Consider the following 14,318-nt stretch of genomic DNA (forward strand, 5'->3'; position numbering starts at 1 on the left):
CGTCAGCGCTGACGTCGGAGGGAGGGAGGGCTTTGTTTAAGCTTTGTTTAAGCCCTCCCTCCCCTCCGACGTCAGTGCTGACGTCGGGAAGACTTCCGTTCGGCTCTGTGCTGCAAGCAGAGAAGGTAGGGAGAAGAAGAGCCGCGTACATCCAGAAGACTGAGCATCCAGCCCCGCAGGAGCCCCGCGACCCTCGGAGGCGTCCCCATGGGATCCCCGCGACCCTAGGGGGCGTCCCCACGGGATCCCCGCGACCCTAGGGGCGTCCCCGTGCAGCTCTCTAATGTAAAGTAAGGGCATGTAAACAGTACCCGGCGTATAAGACGACCCCCGACTTTGGGGAGGATTTTAAGGTACTGAAAAGTCGTCTTATACGCCGGCAAATACGGTATTTAAAAAAATAAAATTCCATGTGGAATTTGGCTAGGTACCACTTATAGAATCAGGACTTTTGGGCCCAATATTCAAAGCAATTTTTTTTCAACGGGTGGGAGCCTGTTCTGCCTGCTTAAATCGCTTCCCTCCTATAAAATAAGCCAGGTGTATACCTAGCAGGGCCTCCGCGTGTGCGGATCGCCGGACTTGATGGACCGAAGGTCTGATCCGGAGATGGCGCTTCTTATGTTCTTATGTTCTTAAGTGGGGATATTCGACGGCACTAAACTATAGAGTGCTACTGAATATCCCCACAGGACGCCCAACCAACCAGGTCCGGGTCTGGGGAGGAGCCTGAGTTTATGCCTGTGCCAAAAACCTTTAAGAATAATTTTTGAAGAAAAAAAAAAAAACAAGTCCCAGGGGAAAATAACAGAAAATCAAGCCATAGGGAGGTTTGTCTAGCAGCATTCCTAATGAACTGGCCACACAGGCCTCCCACAGTACACAGAATAGCCTAGTGGTCAGTGCAGAGGACTTTACATAAAGGGATCGAGGTACAAATCTTACCTTAATCCCTTCATACTGTATAGTAGGCCATAGAGAAAAACTATTGTTTCAAGTTTATTAGGATTTTATATACCGCCTATCAAGGTTATCTAAGCGGTTTTTACAATCAGGTACTCAAGCATTTTTCCCTCTCTGTCCCGGTGGGCTCACAATCTATCTAACGTACCTGGGGCTATGGAGGACTGAGTGACTTGCCCAGGGTCACAAGGAGCAGCATGGGGTTTGAACCCACAGCCCCAGGATGCTGAGGCTGTAGCTCCAACCACTGCGCCGCACACTTCTATCTATAGGTCCACCACTACAATAGCCTTCAGGCTTGCAGGTCACTTATATATTTAGGTATAGAAAGTATTCCTATGTTCCAGGAGGGCTTACATATTTGTACTACTCCATCCACTTGCTTGCTGCTTTCTTAGGAATGGCCATATTATCTAGAATCGTCTTAGAGCCTGGTGTCTTCTGTATGTTGCTATTACATCTTTGGGAGTAGGAGGGAGAGGTCAGTGACCACAGGTATTAAGGGCAGTCATTCCTTAATCCTTTCAGTGGTCGTCTTGGTCAGTTAGACTGAAACAGGTTTAGATAAGAACATACTTGTTTATTGCCCTGGACCTTTTTCTGTTCCGTTATTGCCGAAAAATGTCCAGATCTAAAGTCCACCCGAGCCCCAACCCAAACAGACCTCGAGCAAGTCCCTTTGCAATATAGACCACCCGCGATGGAAAACGTCCCAATTCTGAATTTCAAAAATCACAAGATTAGTTTTTTTTTGCGAGGAAAACATCCATCTGTTTCTATCTGCCCCGTTTGAGACATTTACTCTTTTGGAAAATGAACGTCATGGATGTCTCAGATAGAGAATGAAATGGAGACAAATTTTTCCCCGTCCTCGCAGGAATTCATTTTCCCGTCCAAGAGAGTTATTTTCCTGTGCCTGCCCCGTCCCATCCCTGCAAGCCTCATCCATTTCCTGTGCCATCCCCATCTGTCCTCATCTGCACAAGCCTCAAACACTTTAAAATCATAAGTGTTTGAGGCTTCTAGTAAAAGTGAGCCAAGTAAAGGACAATCAAGCCATTGTGACATCACTGAGGAGGCTGGCTCTTAGGCATTGGTGGAATGAGACCTTATGATGTCACAATACCTGCTCTGGTCTGGTTATCAAGGCTGAAACTTTTCACACTATTTATTTATTCAATTTTCTATACTCTTCTCCCAAGTAGAGAATGACATGGGGACAAATTTTTCCCCGTCCCTACGGAAACTCATTTTCCCATCCCGTTCCCCACAAGGTCTTTTCCTGTCCCCTCCCCATCCCTGCAAGCTCTGTCCTCATCTGCACAAGCCTCAAACACTTTAAAATCATGTGTTCGAAGCTTGTGCGGTTAAGGCAGAGCTTACAGGAATGGGGCAGGAACAGTGACAAAATTCACGGGGACGGAATGGGGAAATTGAGTTCCTGAGGGGATGGGGACAAATTTGTCCCCGTGTCATTCTCTAGTCTCAGATCCTGCAATCAACTGGATCCCAGAAACTGCATTACCTGCTGCAGAAGTCAGACTAACTGGCTCATAGTTTCCAACCTCCTCCTTGCTTCCCTGAGAACCACCACAGTTCTATGGAAAGGAAAGAAAGTTTGAAACATGCAATCTGGGTCCAGCAACTGAGAATATTGATAGAGAAATGAATAGTATTGAGCTACACTTATCTGATCACATCTACCTACATTATTCCAGGAACCAGTCTGCAACAAAGTAAAGCGGAGGAAAAATGCAAAGAAAATTATGTTCACTATTAATAATACCCAATGAAAACTACTGGGTCAAACTTAAAACTGTGTCTCCCAAAAGAGCAGAATCATACAACAAAACTGGAAAAGAAGAACTAATAAAGTCAACTTCACTTAAATATATAAACTTTCAACCTGAGAGGTGCTCAGAACCTTGAAAAACAAGGTGGAATAAATGCTAATGGGGACAAGCCCCTATAGACATTTCAGTGTTCTATCATTGCATCCTCTCCCGTGTTAGAAAGAATATAGTGAACCAATTTTTCCAAAAATTTAGTTAATGTCCCAAAACAATCATGTGAACAAAATAATAACTTCAGCGTTTTTTCAAAAATGTGAACTTAGCTTGCAGGAAGTGATGTAATCACGGGTGACAAAGAAGGAAGAAGTTTTCACTCAGTTCCAGCTTGTTTGGCGGCTCTCTGAAGAAGCCTTGTGGCGAAACGCGTTAGAGCCCGCTGGAGTGAGACAGCTTCCTAAAGCACCCATGCAAGCTAAGTTCACATTTTTGAAAAAACACTGAAGTTATTATTTTGTTCACATGATTGTTTTGGGACATTAACTAAATTTTTGGAAAAATTGGTTCACTATATTCTTTCTAACACGGGAGAGGATGCAATGATAGAACACTGAAATGTCTATAGGGGCTTGTCCCCATTAGCATTTATTCCACCTTGTTTTTCAAGGTTCTGAGCACCTCTCAGGTTGAAAGTTTATATATTTAAGTGAAGTTGACTTTATTAGTTCTTCTTTTCCAGTTTTGTTGCACTATTAATAATAAACTCGAAGCCAGTTGGATTCAAGAAAATGTTGATAATTTTGTTAGCAGTGAACCTGAATGTAAAGAGAGTGAAGTTATTTGTTGGCACTTACTTAAAATAAACTGCACAAAGAAAGATTTAATTCTGTGCTATGGGAAAGTTTGACAATTGTGTCATGTACTTAATACTTTCAGCTGGAGCTAGAATAAAATGGAATGGTAATTTCTAATGCAAAGTTTATTCTCATATGAATAAGAATTTTCAAGAGAATTATTGTAGAGAGTTGCACTTCCTAATGTCTGATAATGCTATTTTCATTTGTTCATTTATTTTATTTATGGCCTCTTTTACAAAGCCGCGCTAACGGCCCCGAAGCCCATAGAGATTTAAAGGGCTTCGGGGCTGTTGCTGCACGGCTTTGTAAAAGAGGCCGTTAATCTCTGCTCCTCTTTCCTATCTCCAGGAGATGGGGGTTGGGTGGGTTTGGGACCCCTTAATAATAACACCCAACAGAAAAGAGAAGCCTTCAAATATTACCCTCTCAGTGCAAGCAGTGGCTTCCCCCCGTGTCTGTCTCAACAGCAGACTATGGACTTTTCCTCCAGGAACTTGTCCAAACCTTTTTTTAAAACCAGCTACGTAAACCACTGTTACCACATTCTCAGGCAGTTCATTCCAGAACTTAACTAATCTCTAAGTGAAAAAATATTTCCTCCCAATGGTTTTAAAAGTATTTCCCTGTAACTTCATCAATGAATCTACTGAGTTGCTAGCACCATCAACACCCAATTTATTTTGGCCAGTGGGGTAGTTTATATTTTTTCTTCTCTTTCTAATTTGCAATAGTCTTAGGTTTTCTCTCCCTGCCTTCCTCTCTTTCTTTAATTTTGCTACCAGTTTTTCTCAGATCTCCCTCTTTTCTCCATCCTCACCCTCCATGTTCCTCTTGGGTGGTAGTGGAGGGAAAATTGGATCTAGCTTTAGCCTTTTTCAGTAGTAGTTCAAGGTGAGCTAGATTCAGGTATTTATTTATTTATTTCGATTTCTATCCCATCCTCCCAGTAGCTCAGAACGGGTTACAAGCCAACATTCACAATGGAAAACAGTACAAGACTATACAGCAACTTAAGTACATTTTGGATGGTTAAAAGAACAAGAGGGCATCTGGAAAAGTTGAAAGGGGACAGATTCAAAACAAATGCTAGGAAGTTCTTCTTTACCCAACGTGTGGTGGACACCTGGAATGCGCTTCCAGAGAATGTAATAGGGCAGAGTACGGTACTGGGATTTAAGAAAGGATTGGACGGTTTCCTGCTGGAAAAGAGGATAGAGGGGTATAAATAGAGGATTTCTGCACAGGTCCTGGACCTGTTGGGCCGCCGCGTGAGCGGACTGCTGGGCATGATGGACCTCAGGTCTGACCCAGCAGAGGCATTGCTTATGTTCTTATGTTCTTATGTACAGTTTCAAGTTTATTAAAAATTTGTTTGACCGCTTAATCCAACTTTTAAGCGGTTAACATAATAAAATTACACAAAAACAAATTAAATATATTAAAACAGGGGAGACAAATGACTTACTCAAAACATACTGCAACAGTAGGGCAGATGGGGAGGAACTACAATAAGTATAGGATAGATAAGTCATAAGGCTAAAACAGTAGGTTAGGTAAAAAAAGGAAAAGAAAGAAAAGTGGCAATTTAACAAAAGGCGTCTCGGAATAGAAATGTTTTTAATGCTATTTTAAATTGTTTTATATCTAATTCATTGCGGAGATTTATAGGCAGTAGATTCCAAAGTGAAGGGGCAGTGACAGCAAAGTTGTTGGTACGTAAAGTATTTATTGATTTTAATGATGGTATAACTAAAAGATTTTGAGAAGTGGAACGTAGGGATTTAGTTGTTACATACGGGATTAAAAGACTGTTAATGAAATCAGGTTGGTTATTCATTTTAGTGGTAAATGTTAAAAATATAATTTTATAATTGATTCTGTATTCGATTGGCAGCCAATGAGCATCAACTAAAAGTGGGGTGACATGATCATATTTCTTTGCCCCGCTAATGATTTTAATAGCGGTATTTTGAATGATCTGTAATCGCCTGATCTCCTTTTTTGTGATTCCCTTATAGAGGGCATTACAGTAATCTAAACACGAAATAACCAATGAATGAATTAAAGTTTTCAATGCGGCAGCTTCCAGTAAATTAGAAAGGGAACGAATCATTCTTAATCTATAAAAACATTTCTGGATGACTGTGCTGATATGGGAATGATATGAAAATTTGCTGTCTAGAGTAACGCCTAAAAGTTTTAAAAGTTGAAACAGTTTTAATGGGAGTAGATTCAAATTTCAATGGAGCCAGAAGTGTTGTACCTTCTTTTAACGGAAAGATCATTAGCACAGCAACTTATGTACAGGAGAGTGCAGAAAGGAGGGGGAATATAAGGGGGGTCAAGGGATAGTTTGCAGTTAGAAATTCAGTTGAAGAGGAGGGTCTTTACTGCTTTCCGGAAGGTCATCAGAGAGTTCTGTAGTCTGATTTGTGGGGGAGTTGGTTCCATAGATGAGGGATGTAGTGGCTGTAGGAGCGTTTGCGGGCGGTTTCTGACAGTAGAGACCTTCCTCGGGGGATATATAGTCATATCTCCATTTCAGAGCAGAGGAGACCGGTGGGGGTGTACAGGGTTAGCTTGGATCCTATGTATGCTGGGGTGGTGGCATAGATTCTTTTATGTGCTATCAACAGACCTTGAAAGCACAGCGTTGGTTGATCAGGAGCCAATGCTCTGCGCGGAGGGCTGGGGAGATAGGGTCATGGTAGTTGAGGTTGTGTAGGAGGCGGATTGCTGCATTTTGTACTTATGGGTATTTCAAAAGCAAATTGAGAATTATATCTGTTTTGGAATATGAGATAGCTAGGTGTATTTTTGGAAATAAGCTATGGACTCCTATTATAACATTAACTCCCACAAATGACTGCTTCACTTTATCTCCTTATCTTCATTTTCTTTTCTTTCCTTCTGTTCTTGTTCTCTTTCTTTTCGTGTTTTCTATCAGGAGTTGGGAAAAGGAAAGAAGGCGTAAGCCTCGAAGTAAAGCAAAACGAACCAAAAGAGGCACCGGAGATGTCAAATTCAACCTGGGGTGACAAAACGCTTAATTGACAATTCGTATCAAAGTTCAATAATGAGTCCATTGAATGCTACAACTATCAAAGTCCCGGCATGGATCCAAGTTATGGCGACTCCGTCCTCGGAGGACGATAGGGTACTTGTAATATGCTGCGAATAGTGCATGTAAACGCGTTGCCGTCTCTGCTTGGGGAAAAGAAGCGCTTCCTTGTCGGGGCTTTGATAGTTGTAGCATTCAATGGACTCATTATTGAACTTTGATACGAATTGTCAATAAAGCATTTTGTCACCACAGGTTGAATTTGACATCTCCAATGCCTCTTTTGGTTCATTTTTCTCTATCAGGAGTCACCAGGCTGCTACCACAGTCCCAGAAGGTAAGGGAAGAACCATACTTTGCTAAGTAAGTACTTAGAATAGAAATAGTGAGGAAGGAGAAAGAGAAGGAAATGTATAGCTTCCCTGTGCTAACAAAGGGCTGTCTCTTCACAGCTAAATCAACAACATACACCGTGAGGGTGAAAACGGGGGATAAGAAGAATTCCGGTACAGACGCCAATGTGTTTCTTATTCTGTATGGAGAAAAAGACGACACAGGTAAGAGAGAACTGTGTCTTGAGGCCTTGAGGTCCTGATTCTATAAATGGTATCTAACGCCTAGGTGCTGTTCAGCACGGTTGTCAATCCACCGCTAGGTCTTTATTTTATTTAGGGGTCCGTTATATCCTATGGGTGCGTTAGCATTTAGCGCACACTAATTTCTAGCGCGTGCTAAGATGCACTAATGCACCTTAGTAAAAGGTTTATATCCCTTCCTCCCAGAAAGCTCAGAATGGGTTACAAGTTAACATACATAGCATCAAACATACCTGGGCATTACATAGCATCATCAAGGAGGGGAGATGAAATTAACATACTGGGGGGGGGGGACAGAACATATAGGAGGGGTTATCAACTAGAGAATAGACAATTTAATGAATATAGACTGGTACTTACTGGAGGAGTTACAGACTTGGGAGTTAAATGGATATCCGGGTTGCAAATATCGACATAAGAGTGAGGAAATGGGGAGGAGAGACCGAAGTACAGCTTGCGCAACAATTAGCGTGGATTGATGACTAAACATTGGGCTTTGGCTTGTACACTACCGATTCCTTAAGTCAATCTCCACCCCTAACTATGCCTACCTTTCATGTAGGTGCTGGTATATACCTACCAAGTTAGGCACCTAAGGGCAAATTAATTTTTTAAATTGTTTTTTAATTGCGCTTTCAATTATCGGCACCAATTTTTTTTAAAAAAAATTAAGTTAGCCGTCTAGATTATCTAGGTACGCCAATCTAGGTACCCAACTGTAGGCATCTTTTATAGAATCAGGGCCTTACTGCTGTGGAAGAGAGTGAACTTTAAAGATTCATGACATAAAAGACCACAAGAAGTGAATATTTTCTCTATAATATAGGAAAGCACAGCATCCAAATACAGTTCATATTTTACTGTCTTGATCTCACTCTTCTTGAAGCACTTTAGTATAGAAAGCAGGAGGTTGATTATGATCAGTGCATTAAACTGCTTGTGGTATCTACTATGCTAGTGAACCAAAATATGACAATACCTACAATGGTGGAAAAATTTTTTTTACCAGTCGATACTCAGAACAAATCTATACCTACAATGACAAACTCAGGATTGGATCAACCCTACTGGGTGAATCTGGATCCAGATGGCAACCCTATAGTGGAAGGTGGGAGATATTTGAAACAGAACAGGAAGAGTGTAGATATTTCATATGAGAAATAATGACCGTAGCCCAACAGTTCTTTCTCGAGACCGGCGATGCTTGAGTTCTGCTCTACATTCCGTTTGAAATCATATGCTTAACAGGGTTAATCAACCTAAAGGCGTCCAAGACCAACAAGAACAAATTTGAACGAGGGAAGACAGATGTATTTACAGTTGAGGCTGTGGATATTGGGGAGCTGAAGAAAATAATGATTGGACATGACAATCAAGGTAAGTGAGAACAATATCTACTTTATTGATCTTTTGTTGTCTTACTTTCCTCGTTCGTCTCCATTACTTGGTACGGTAGTACATCATAAAAGTAAATATCTGAAGATGTCATATACAAAATCTAAATATTATGACGTCAATGCATTCGATCAACATGAAAAAAAATTCTATAAAGAGAGCGCCAACATTTAGATGCCAAGATTGCGCATAAATTACCAAATACTGGCATGCATGATCTTGACGCAGCACTTCGGGAATTTGGGAAGTTATGATTGTTGAATCACCCTTGAAATAGTGAAATAAGTGACATTTTGGGCCAGTTCCCTTAACCAGCGCCTGTGTCAGTGGCCACCTTTAAAAGCAGCCGCCAATCGTGTGTAAGTCGCTCAACAGCGCCGATTACAGAATCGCGCCTAAATTCAGCCAAGATAGGCAGCTGAAATGTAGATCCAGAAAACCCTGGCCAAATATCAGCTGCCTATCTATGCCGCCATGGGACTCTAAAGTCAGGCCGCAGCAGCTATAAGCTGATTGTGGCAGGGGAAGTTATCTCCGATCAGCTGAGCCAGCAGTGCTCCCCGAAGCCGTGGCTTCAGGGAGTCCTGCTAGCTCAGATGATCGGGGGAATACCCATGCCCACTTCCTCCTGTCAGAACCCCCGAACCCCCCTTTGAAATTCTGTAGCAGGAGGGATGCCCATGCCCTCCTGCCGGAAACCCCAAAAGCACCCAACTGTGATAGGAAGGAGGGATACCCACTCCCTTCCATATGCAGGCTCCCTGAACCCATGACCCGCCCCCAACTGCCAATACCCCTGAACCTCCCACCCCGACAGCCCCACCTTCCTGAACCCATGACCCCTCCCTGGGCCAATCAGGGCCTTCGGGCACTCCCCAGTGTATCCCAGGATGCACTGGGGAGGGGAAGGCCAGGGGGTTGGGGGTGTTGGGGAGGAGGTTTGTGAGTATCAGCAGTTGGGGGTCAAAAGTTCGAGGTGGTTCAGGATGGTGGTTCGGGAGTATTGGTGACTGGAGCAGATCATGGGTTCAGGGAGGTCTGCAGGCAGGAGGGATAATAATCAGAATACCAGTGAATAAACAGCAATGGGTGGAATTGTGAAATGTTATACTCAGTCTGTTACAGAAGGATTTCTATTTAACACGAGAATGAATATTCTTTTCAAATTTATTATCGCTTTTTGCTATGATTTTTTGTGTCTTGCCTGCAGGGCTGCATATTATAACTGTGACTCAGACTTTTTCATGCTCATTTGAAATGTTAAAGTGGAGACATGCCATGGTGTTACTACTATTTGCTTGGCTGTCTTCCTGCAGGTGGTTCTGCCGGCTGGTTTCTGGACTGGGTGGAGATAGATGCTCCATCGCTTGGCAAATGCATACGATTCCCGTGTGGCCGCTGGTTGGACAAATCTGAAGATGACGGTGCCATTGAGAGACACCTCTTTCCTTCACAGCTGCAGATGAAAGAATATGTTCCATGTATGTATACACTGGAAATCAAGCTGAGATTACTACCGTATTTCCCCGAAAATAAGACAGTGTCATATTAATTTTGGTCCAAAAAATGCATATGGGCTTATTTTCGGGGGGATGTCTTATTTTTTTCATGTTCAACAATCATCTCTCCCTTTCTCTTCACCCCATTTCTTCCATGTGCAGCATCTTTCCTCCCCTCTCACCCATCCCCTTGTGCAGCATCTTTCTATCCCTCCTCTCATTCCCCACCGACTCTTTCACCATGAGACTGACATACCTTCGCTCTGAGGCCTCCCAGAGTAGCAGGGGTGGGGATTGCGAAAAACTTATTTAAAACATCTCTTTTTATAGAAGCTTTTTAAGTGGTTAAGAAGCAGTGACTGAAGGAATGAAGTGATTAATGGAAGTGTTATCTGTTTATCGTTTTGTTTTACTGTGTTTTATACTGTTTTTTTGTGTTTTTATTTTATGATTATGGGGTTTTTATCTTATGATTGGGGTTTTATCTTATGATCTTATGGGTGTTTTTATCTTATGATTATGGGTTTTTTTTGTCATCTGCTTAGGTATAAACAGAATCTAAGTTTTTGTAAAAGAAAGAAATAAAAAGGTGTCCTTTTACTAAGGCGCGCTAAGCGATTTAGCATGTGCACTAAGGCCCTGATTCTACATAGTGCGTCCCGATTTTAGGCAGCTGTAGGCGTCCTACAGCTGTCTAATCAGCCAATCGGGATGCACGTTTAAAAAAAAAAAAATGCTCCCCAGGTAGGCTTTCTATATTGAAGGCGAGGCCCGCAAGACACCCAAGCTCGCCTAAGGGCCTTAGGCGGGCCTTAGGTGAACCTAGGCGGCCCTACGCGTCTCCCTAGTAGAGGAAGAGACGCTTACAATGTAGGCCAACAAAATGGAAACATCCACCCCATGAAGGTTCAAAAATTTTTTTCTGCTTTGTTCCTATATTTCCACGTAAGGACTATTCTATACTGTATACTGTATTTCCCCCATATATAGGGCAACGACCTATACATGGGTTTTACAAACCTGCCTATGGGGCACAGCTTACTTAAATGGGGTGGCCTACCTAAACCTTTAAAATCATCCCCCTGGTACCTTTTTAAATCATCTCCCTCCCCCCCATCGTACCTTTTTAAAATCCCCCTTAAATACGTCCCTCGCTGGACGGCTGACGGCTGCCTCCTCGAATCTTGCGGCCAGCGGCGCAGGACATCCAGCCTGGCCCCCACATCCACATAAGAACATAAGCAGTGCCTCTGCTGGGTCAGACCAGAGGTCCACCATGCCCAGCAGTCCGCTCACACGGCGGCCCAACAGGTCCAGGACCTGTATAGTGATCGCAACTGCCCTACACCACTGGAGATTCGAGGAGGCGGCCAGCAACCGTCCAGCAGCTAATACAATGGGGCAGCTTATCTACCAGTTTTAAAACATAGGTTGCTGTTTGCTGCAGCCTATACATGGGGGCAGCCTATATATGGGGAAATACAGTAGTTCCATGTGCTACTGTACTGGTTCAACTCTATTGTGGGGAGACCCCAGCCAGTTGGTTGGTTTTTTTTTAATGTCTGCAATGAATATACGAGAGAAATTTGCATGCAGTGCAAGAATATTCATCACAAATATCCAGAAAACCCAACCGGCTTGGAGGTCCCCCCCCCAGCAGAGGTTTGTGAGCCGCTGTTCTATTCAGTTATTTAAAAGGCACGGTCTCACATCAAAAACGGAAGTGTAAACCCTTCTGAATTTGGAGGTGAACACTTTATGAGCCTCCATGGCCACCCACTGGAGAGACTGCACATTTCATAATCTACTCTGGATGAAATACATGGAACGCGCTACTGGAAGATGTGATAAGCAGGAGCACGCTACAGGGCTTCAAAGAAGGTTTGGATAGGTACCTGGAAGACAAAGAGATTGAGGGGTACAGATAGGAGTGGAGGTAGGTTTAGGGATAGGATTAGAGGTAAGTTACAAAATTAGTCTGGGACCACTGTTCAGGCAATAGGCCTGATGGGCCGCCGTGGGAGCGGACCGCTGGGCGAGACGGACCTCTGGTCTGCCTCAGCGGAGGCAACTTCTTATGTTCTTAAATAAAAAAGATTGGAATTTTTTTTTCCAGCCTGTACAATAAAATGTGAACAAAGAAAGAAAGAGAGAGAGTCGCTGTGTAGACAGAATGAGTGGAAATTAGAAATTAGTACTCATCTGTTCAGCTCTCTGCCTTCTTAAGGCAGCAGACCTTTTTTGCTAGAATATGTTAATTTCCCTCCTGTTAACATGGTAATTCAGCCTGCCAGAGGGAAGCAATGCTGTCTGACAAACTTATGGCCATTTACGCTGCGGTTTAACAGGATGAAATATTCGCTGTGCCAATTAAAACTGCGCCTGCAGATACGACCACACTGTTTAGCTTTCAGTGGGCCAGGTATGAGAGAGGGGGAGTTGGAAGAGCATGTTGACACCCCAAAGGAGCGCTGCTAGTCACAGTGACCTCATTACGCTACTGTTCTTCCATTCAGCTCGAAATGTTCTGTCTGACATATTAAAAAAAAATACCAAAGAACACATTCCTAGAAGTGCACCGATCAAAGTTCTGCTCCCACTGCAGCTGTCTAGAATGATCAGAAAGTCTGAGGCACCTTTTCAAAAGGATGATGTGTCAGAGCTCAGTGTTTGACTGGAAATATTATCATTGGATTCAGTGGCGCCCCGGGTGCCTCTCGCCCTCTCTACGCCACTGATTGGATTCTTTTACTATAAGATAATATACAGAACCTTTTTGGTGGGTTTTTGTCTTGTTTTGCTTCTTCATTTTCCCTTGCAGAGTGTCCCTGCTTATTTATTTTTTTTTGTATTATTTCTTATTAATCATTAAAAAGTCTGGATGCACAGCATCCGGTTGTACTTTTAGGTTTTTGTCCATATAAACCAAGATCAAAGAGGAAGCAATTTATCTCTCTCAAGAGCCATTTTCTTTGGAGACATAACTGCTATTTTTTTTTTTATGCTTCAACTGAGTGAGATGACAGGAGACTATTTTCACATTATGGGAGACCTTTTCCTGCAATCTACAAAAAAAGTCACGGGCTTGTACTGACTGGTTTTAGTTCCGATGCTAATGTGTGGGCATGTGAATGTGTAGATTCCCTGCTGTGAAGGCAGTTTCTCAAGGACACAAAACGGTGCTGAAAAGACAATGAGCAATTTAAAAATGCTGGAAGGAAACGAGCAAGTCAGCAGGACACTCCATATATGGGCACACTGGCTCCGGAAACCTAAGAACTGATAAGAAATGCCAAGCTATGCCAGGCCCCAAAGTTGGGGGCTAGCTGATGAATTAAATGTACCCGTGTGAAGAATATAAAATGCCAGAAGAACAAAGTTCAAGAAGACATTCCTATCCTGCCCCCCCCCCCCCCAGGGAAGAATGGAGGTGTGGTCTGGGGGTGGGTTAGATAGGCAGCAGATTTGCTCCAACAGGGACAGTACATGGACTGAACTAGGGAAAGGTCTTGCAAGACAAATAAACTTTCTGTATAAACCCCCCATGATTGGGCAGAGTATTCAGAGAAGCGTGCCATATTTACAGAAATATGCTGGCATGATTTCTCTCCATTGTGCATCCAGACTGATTTATTTCTGATATGCTAATGCTGCTAACTTTATTCTAATAATAAAAGTATTAACACAGAAGATTTAGAATCAGAAAATAATATTAAATATTGAACTAGGCCAGTTACTAGGCAGACTTGCACGGTCTGTGTCTGTGTATGGCCGTTTGGTGGAGGATGGGCAGGGGAGGGCTTCAATGGCTGGGAGGGTGTAGATGGGCTGGAGTAAGTCTTAACAGAGATTTCAGCAGTTGGAACCCAAGCACAGTACCGGGTAAAGCTTTGGATTCTTGCCCAGAAATAGCTAAGAAGAAAAAAAAAAAAAAAATTTAAATTGAATCAGGTTGGGCAGACTGGATGGACCATTCAGGTCTTTATCTGCCGTCATCTACTATGTTATGTTACTATCTGTTTTGGAATATACAATGTAAGTCCATGGTTTTCCTTCACAAAGGATTTCCAGTGAGGTAAAATAAGCAGCCTATACTGCATGAGCTACAAAGAAAGAACTTGCATTGGAAATTGCTCCAGTGCCTGGACCTTCAGGCC

General features: G+C 42.9%; 1 protein-coding gene across 1 annotated transcript in view; it reads left to right on the plus strand.

Annotated features, from left to right (window-relative positions):
* LOXHD1 (lipoxygenase homology domains 1) overlaps positions 1-14,318 on the plus strand; it is a 485,723-nt gene that overhangs the window by 263,292 nt on the left and 208,113 nt on the right. Inside the window, exons 28-30 of the mRNA XM_033935008.1 lie at positions 7,124-7,228; positions 8,516-8,644; positions 9,979-10,143. Of these exons, the coding sequence (XP_033790899.1) occupies positions 7,124-7,228; positions 8,516-8,644; positions 9,979-10,143 (399 nt within the window). The remainder of the gene's footprint in view (positions 1-7,123; positions 7,229-8,515; positions 8,645-9,978; positions 10,144-14,318) is intronic.

The sequence above is a fragment of the Geotrypetes seraphini genome, chromosome 1 (genome assembly GCF_902459505.1).
Source record: "Geotrypetes seraphini chromosome 1, aGeoSer1.1, whole genome shotgun sequence".
NCBI classification, from domain to species: Eukaryota; Metazoa; Chordata; class Amphibia; order Gymnophiona; family Dermophiidae; genus Geotrypetes; species Geotrypetes seraphini.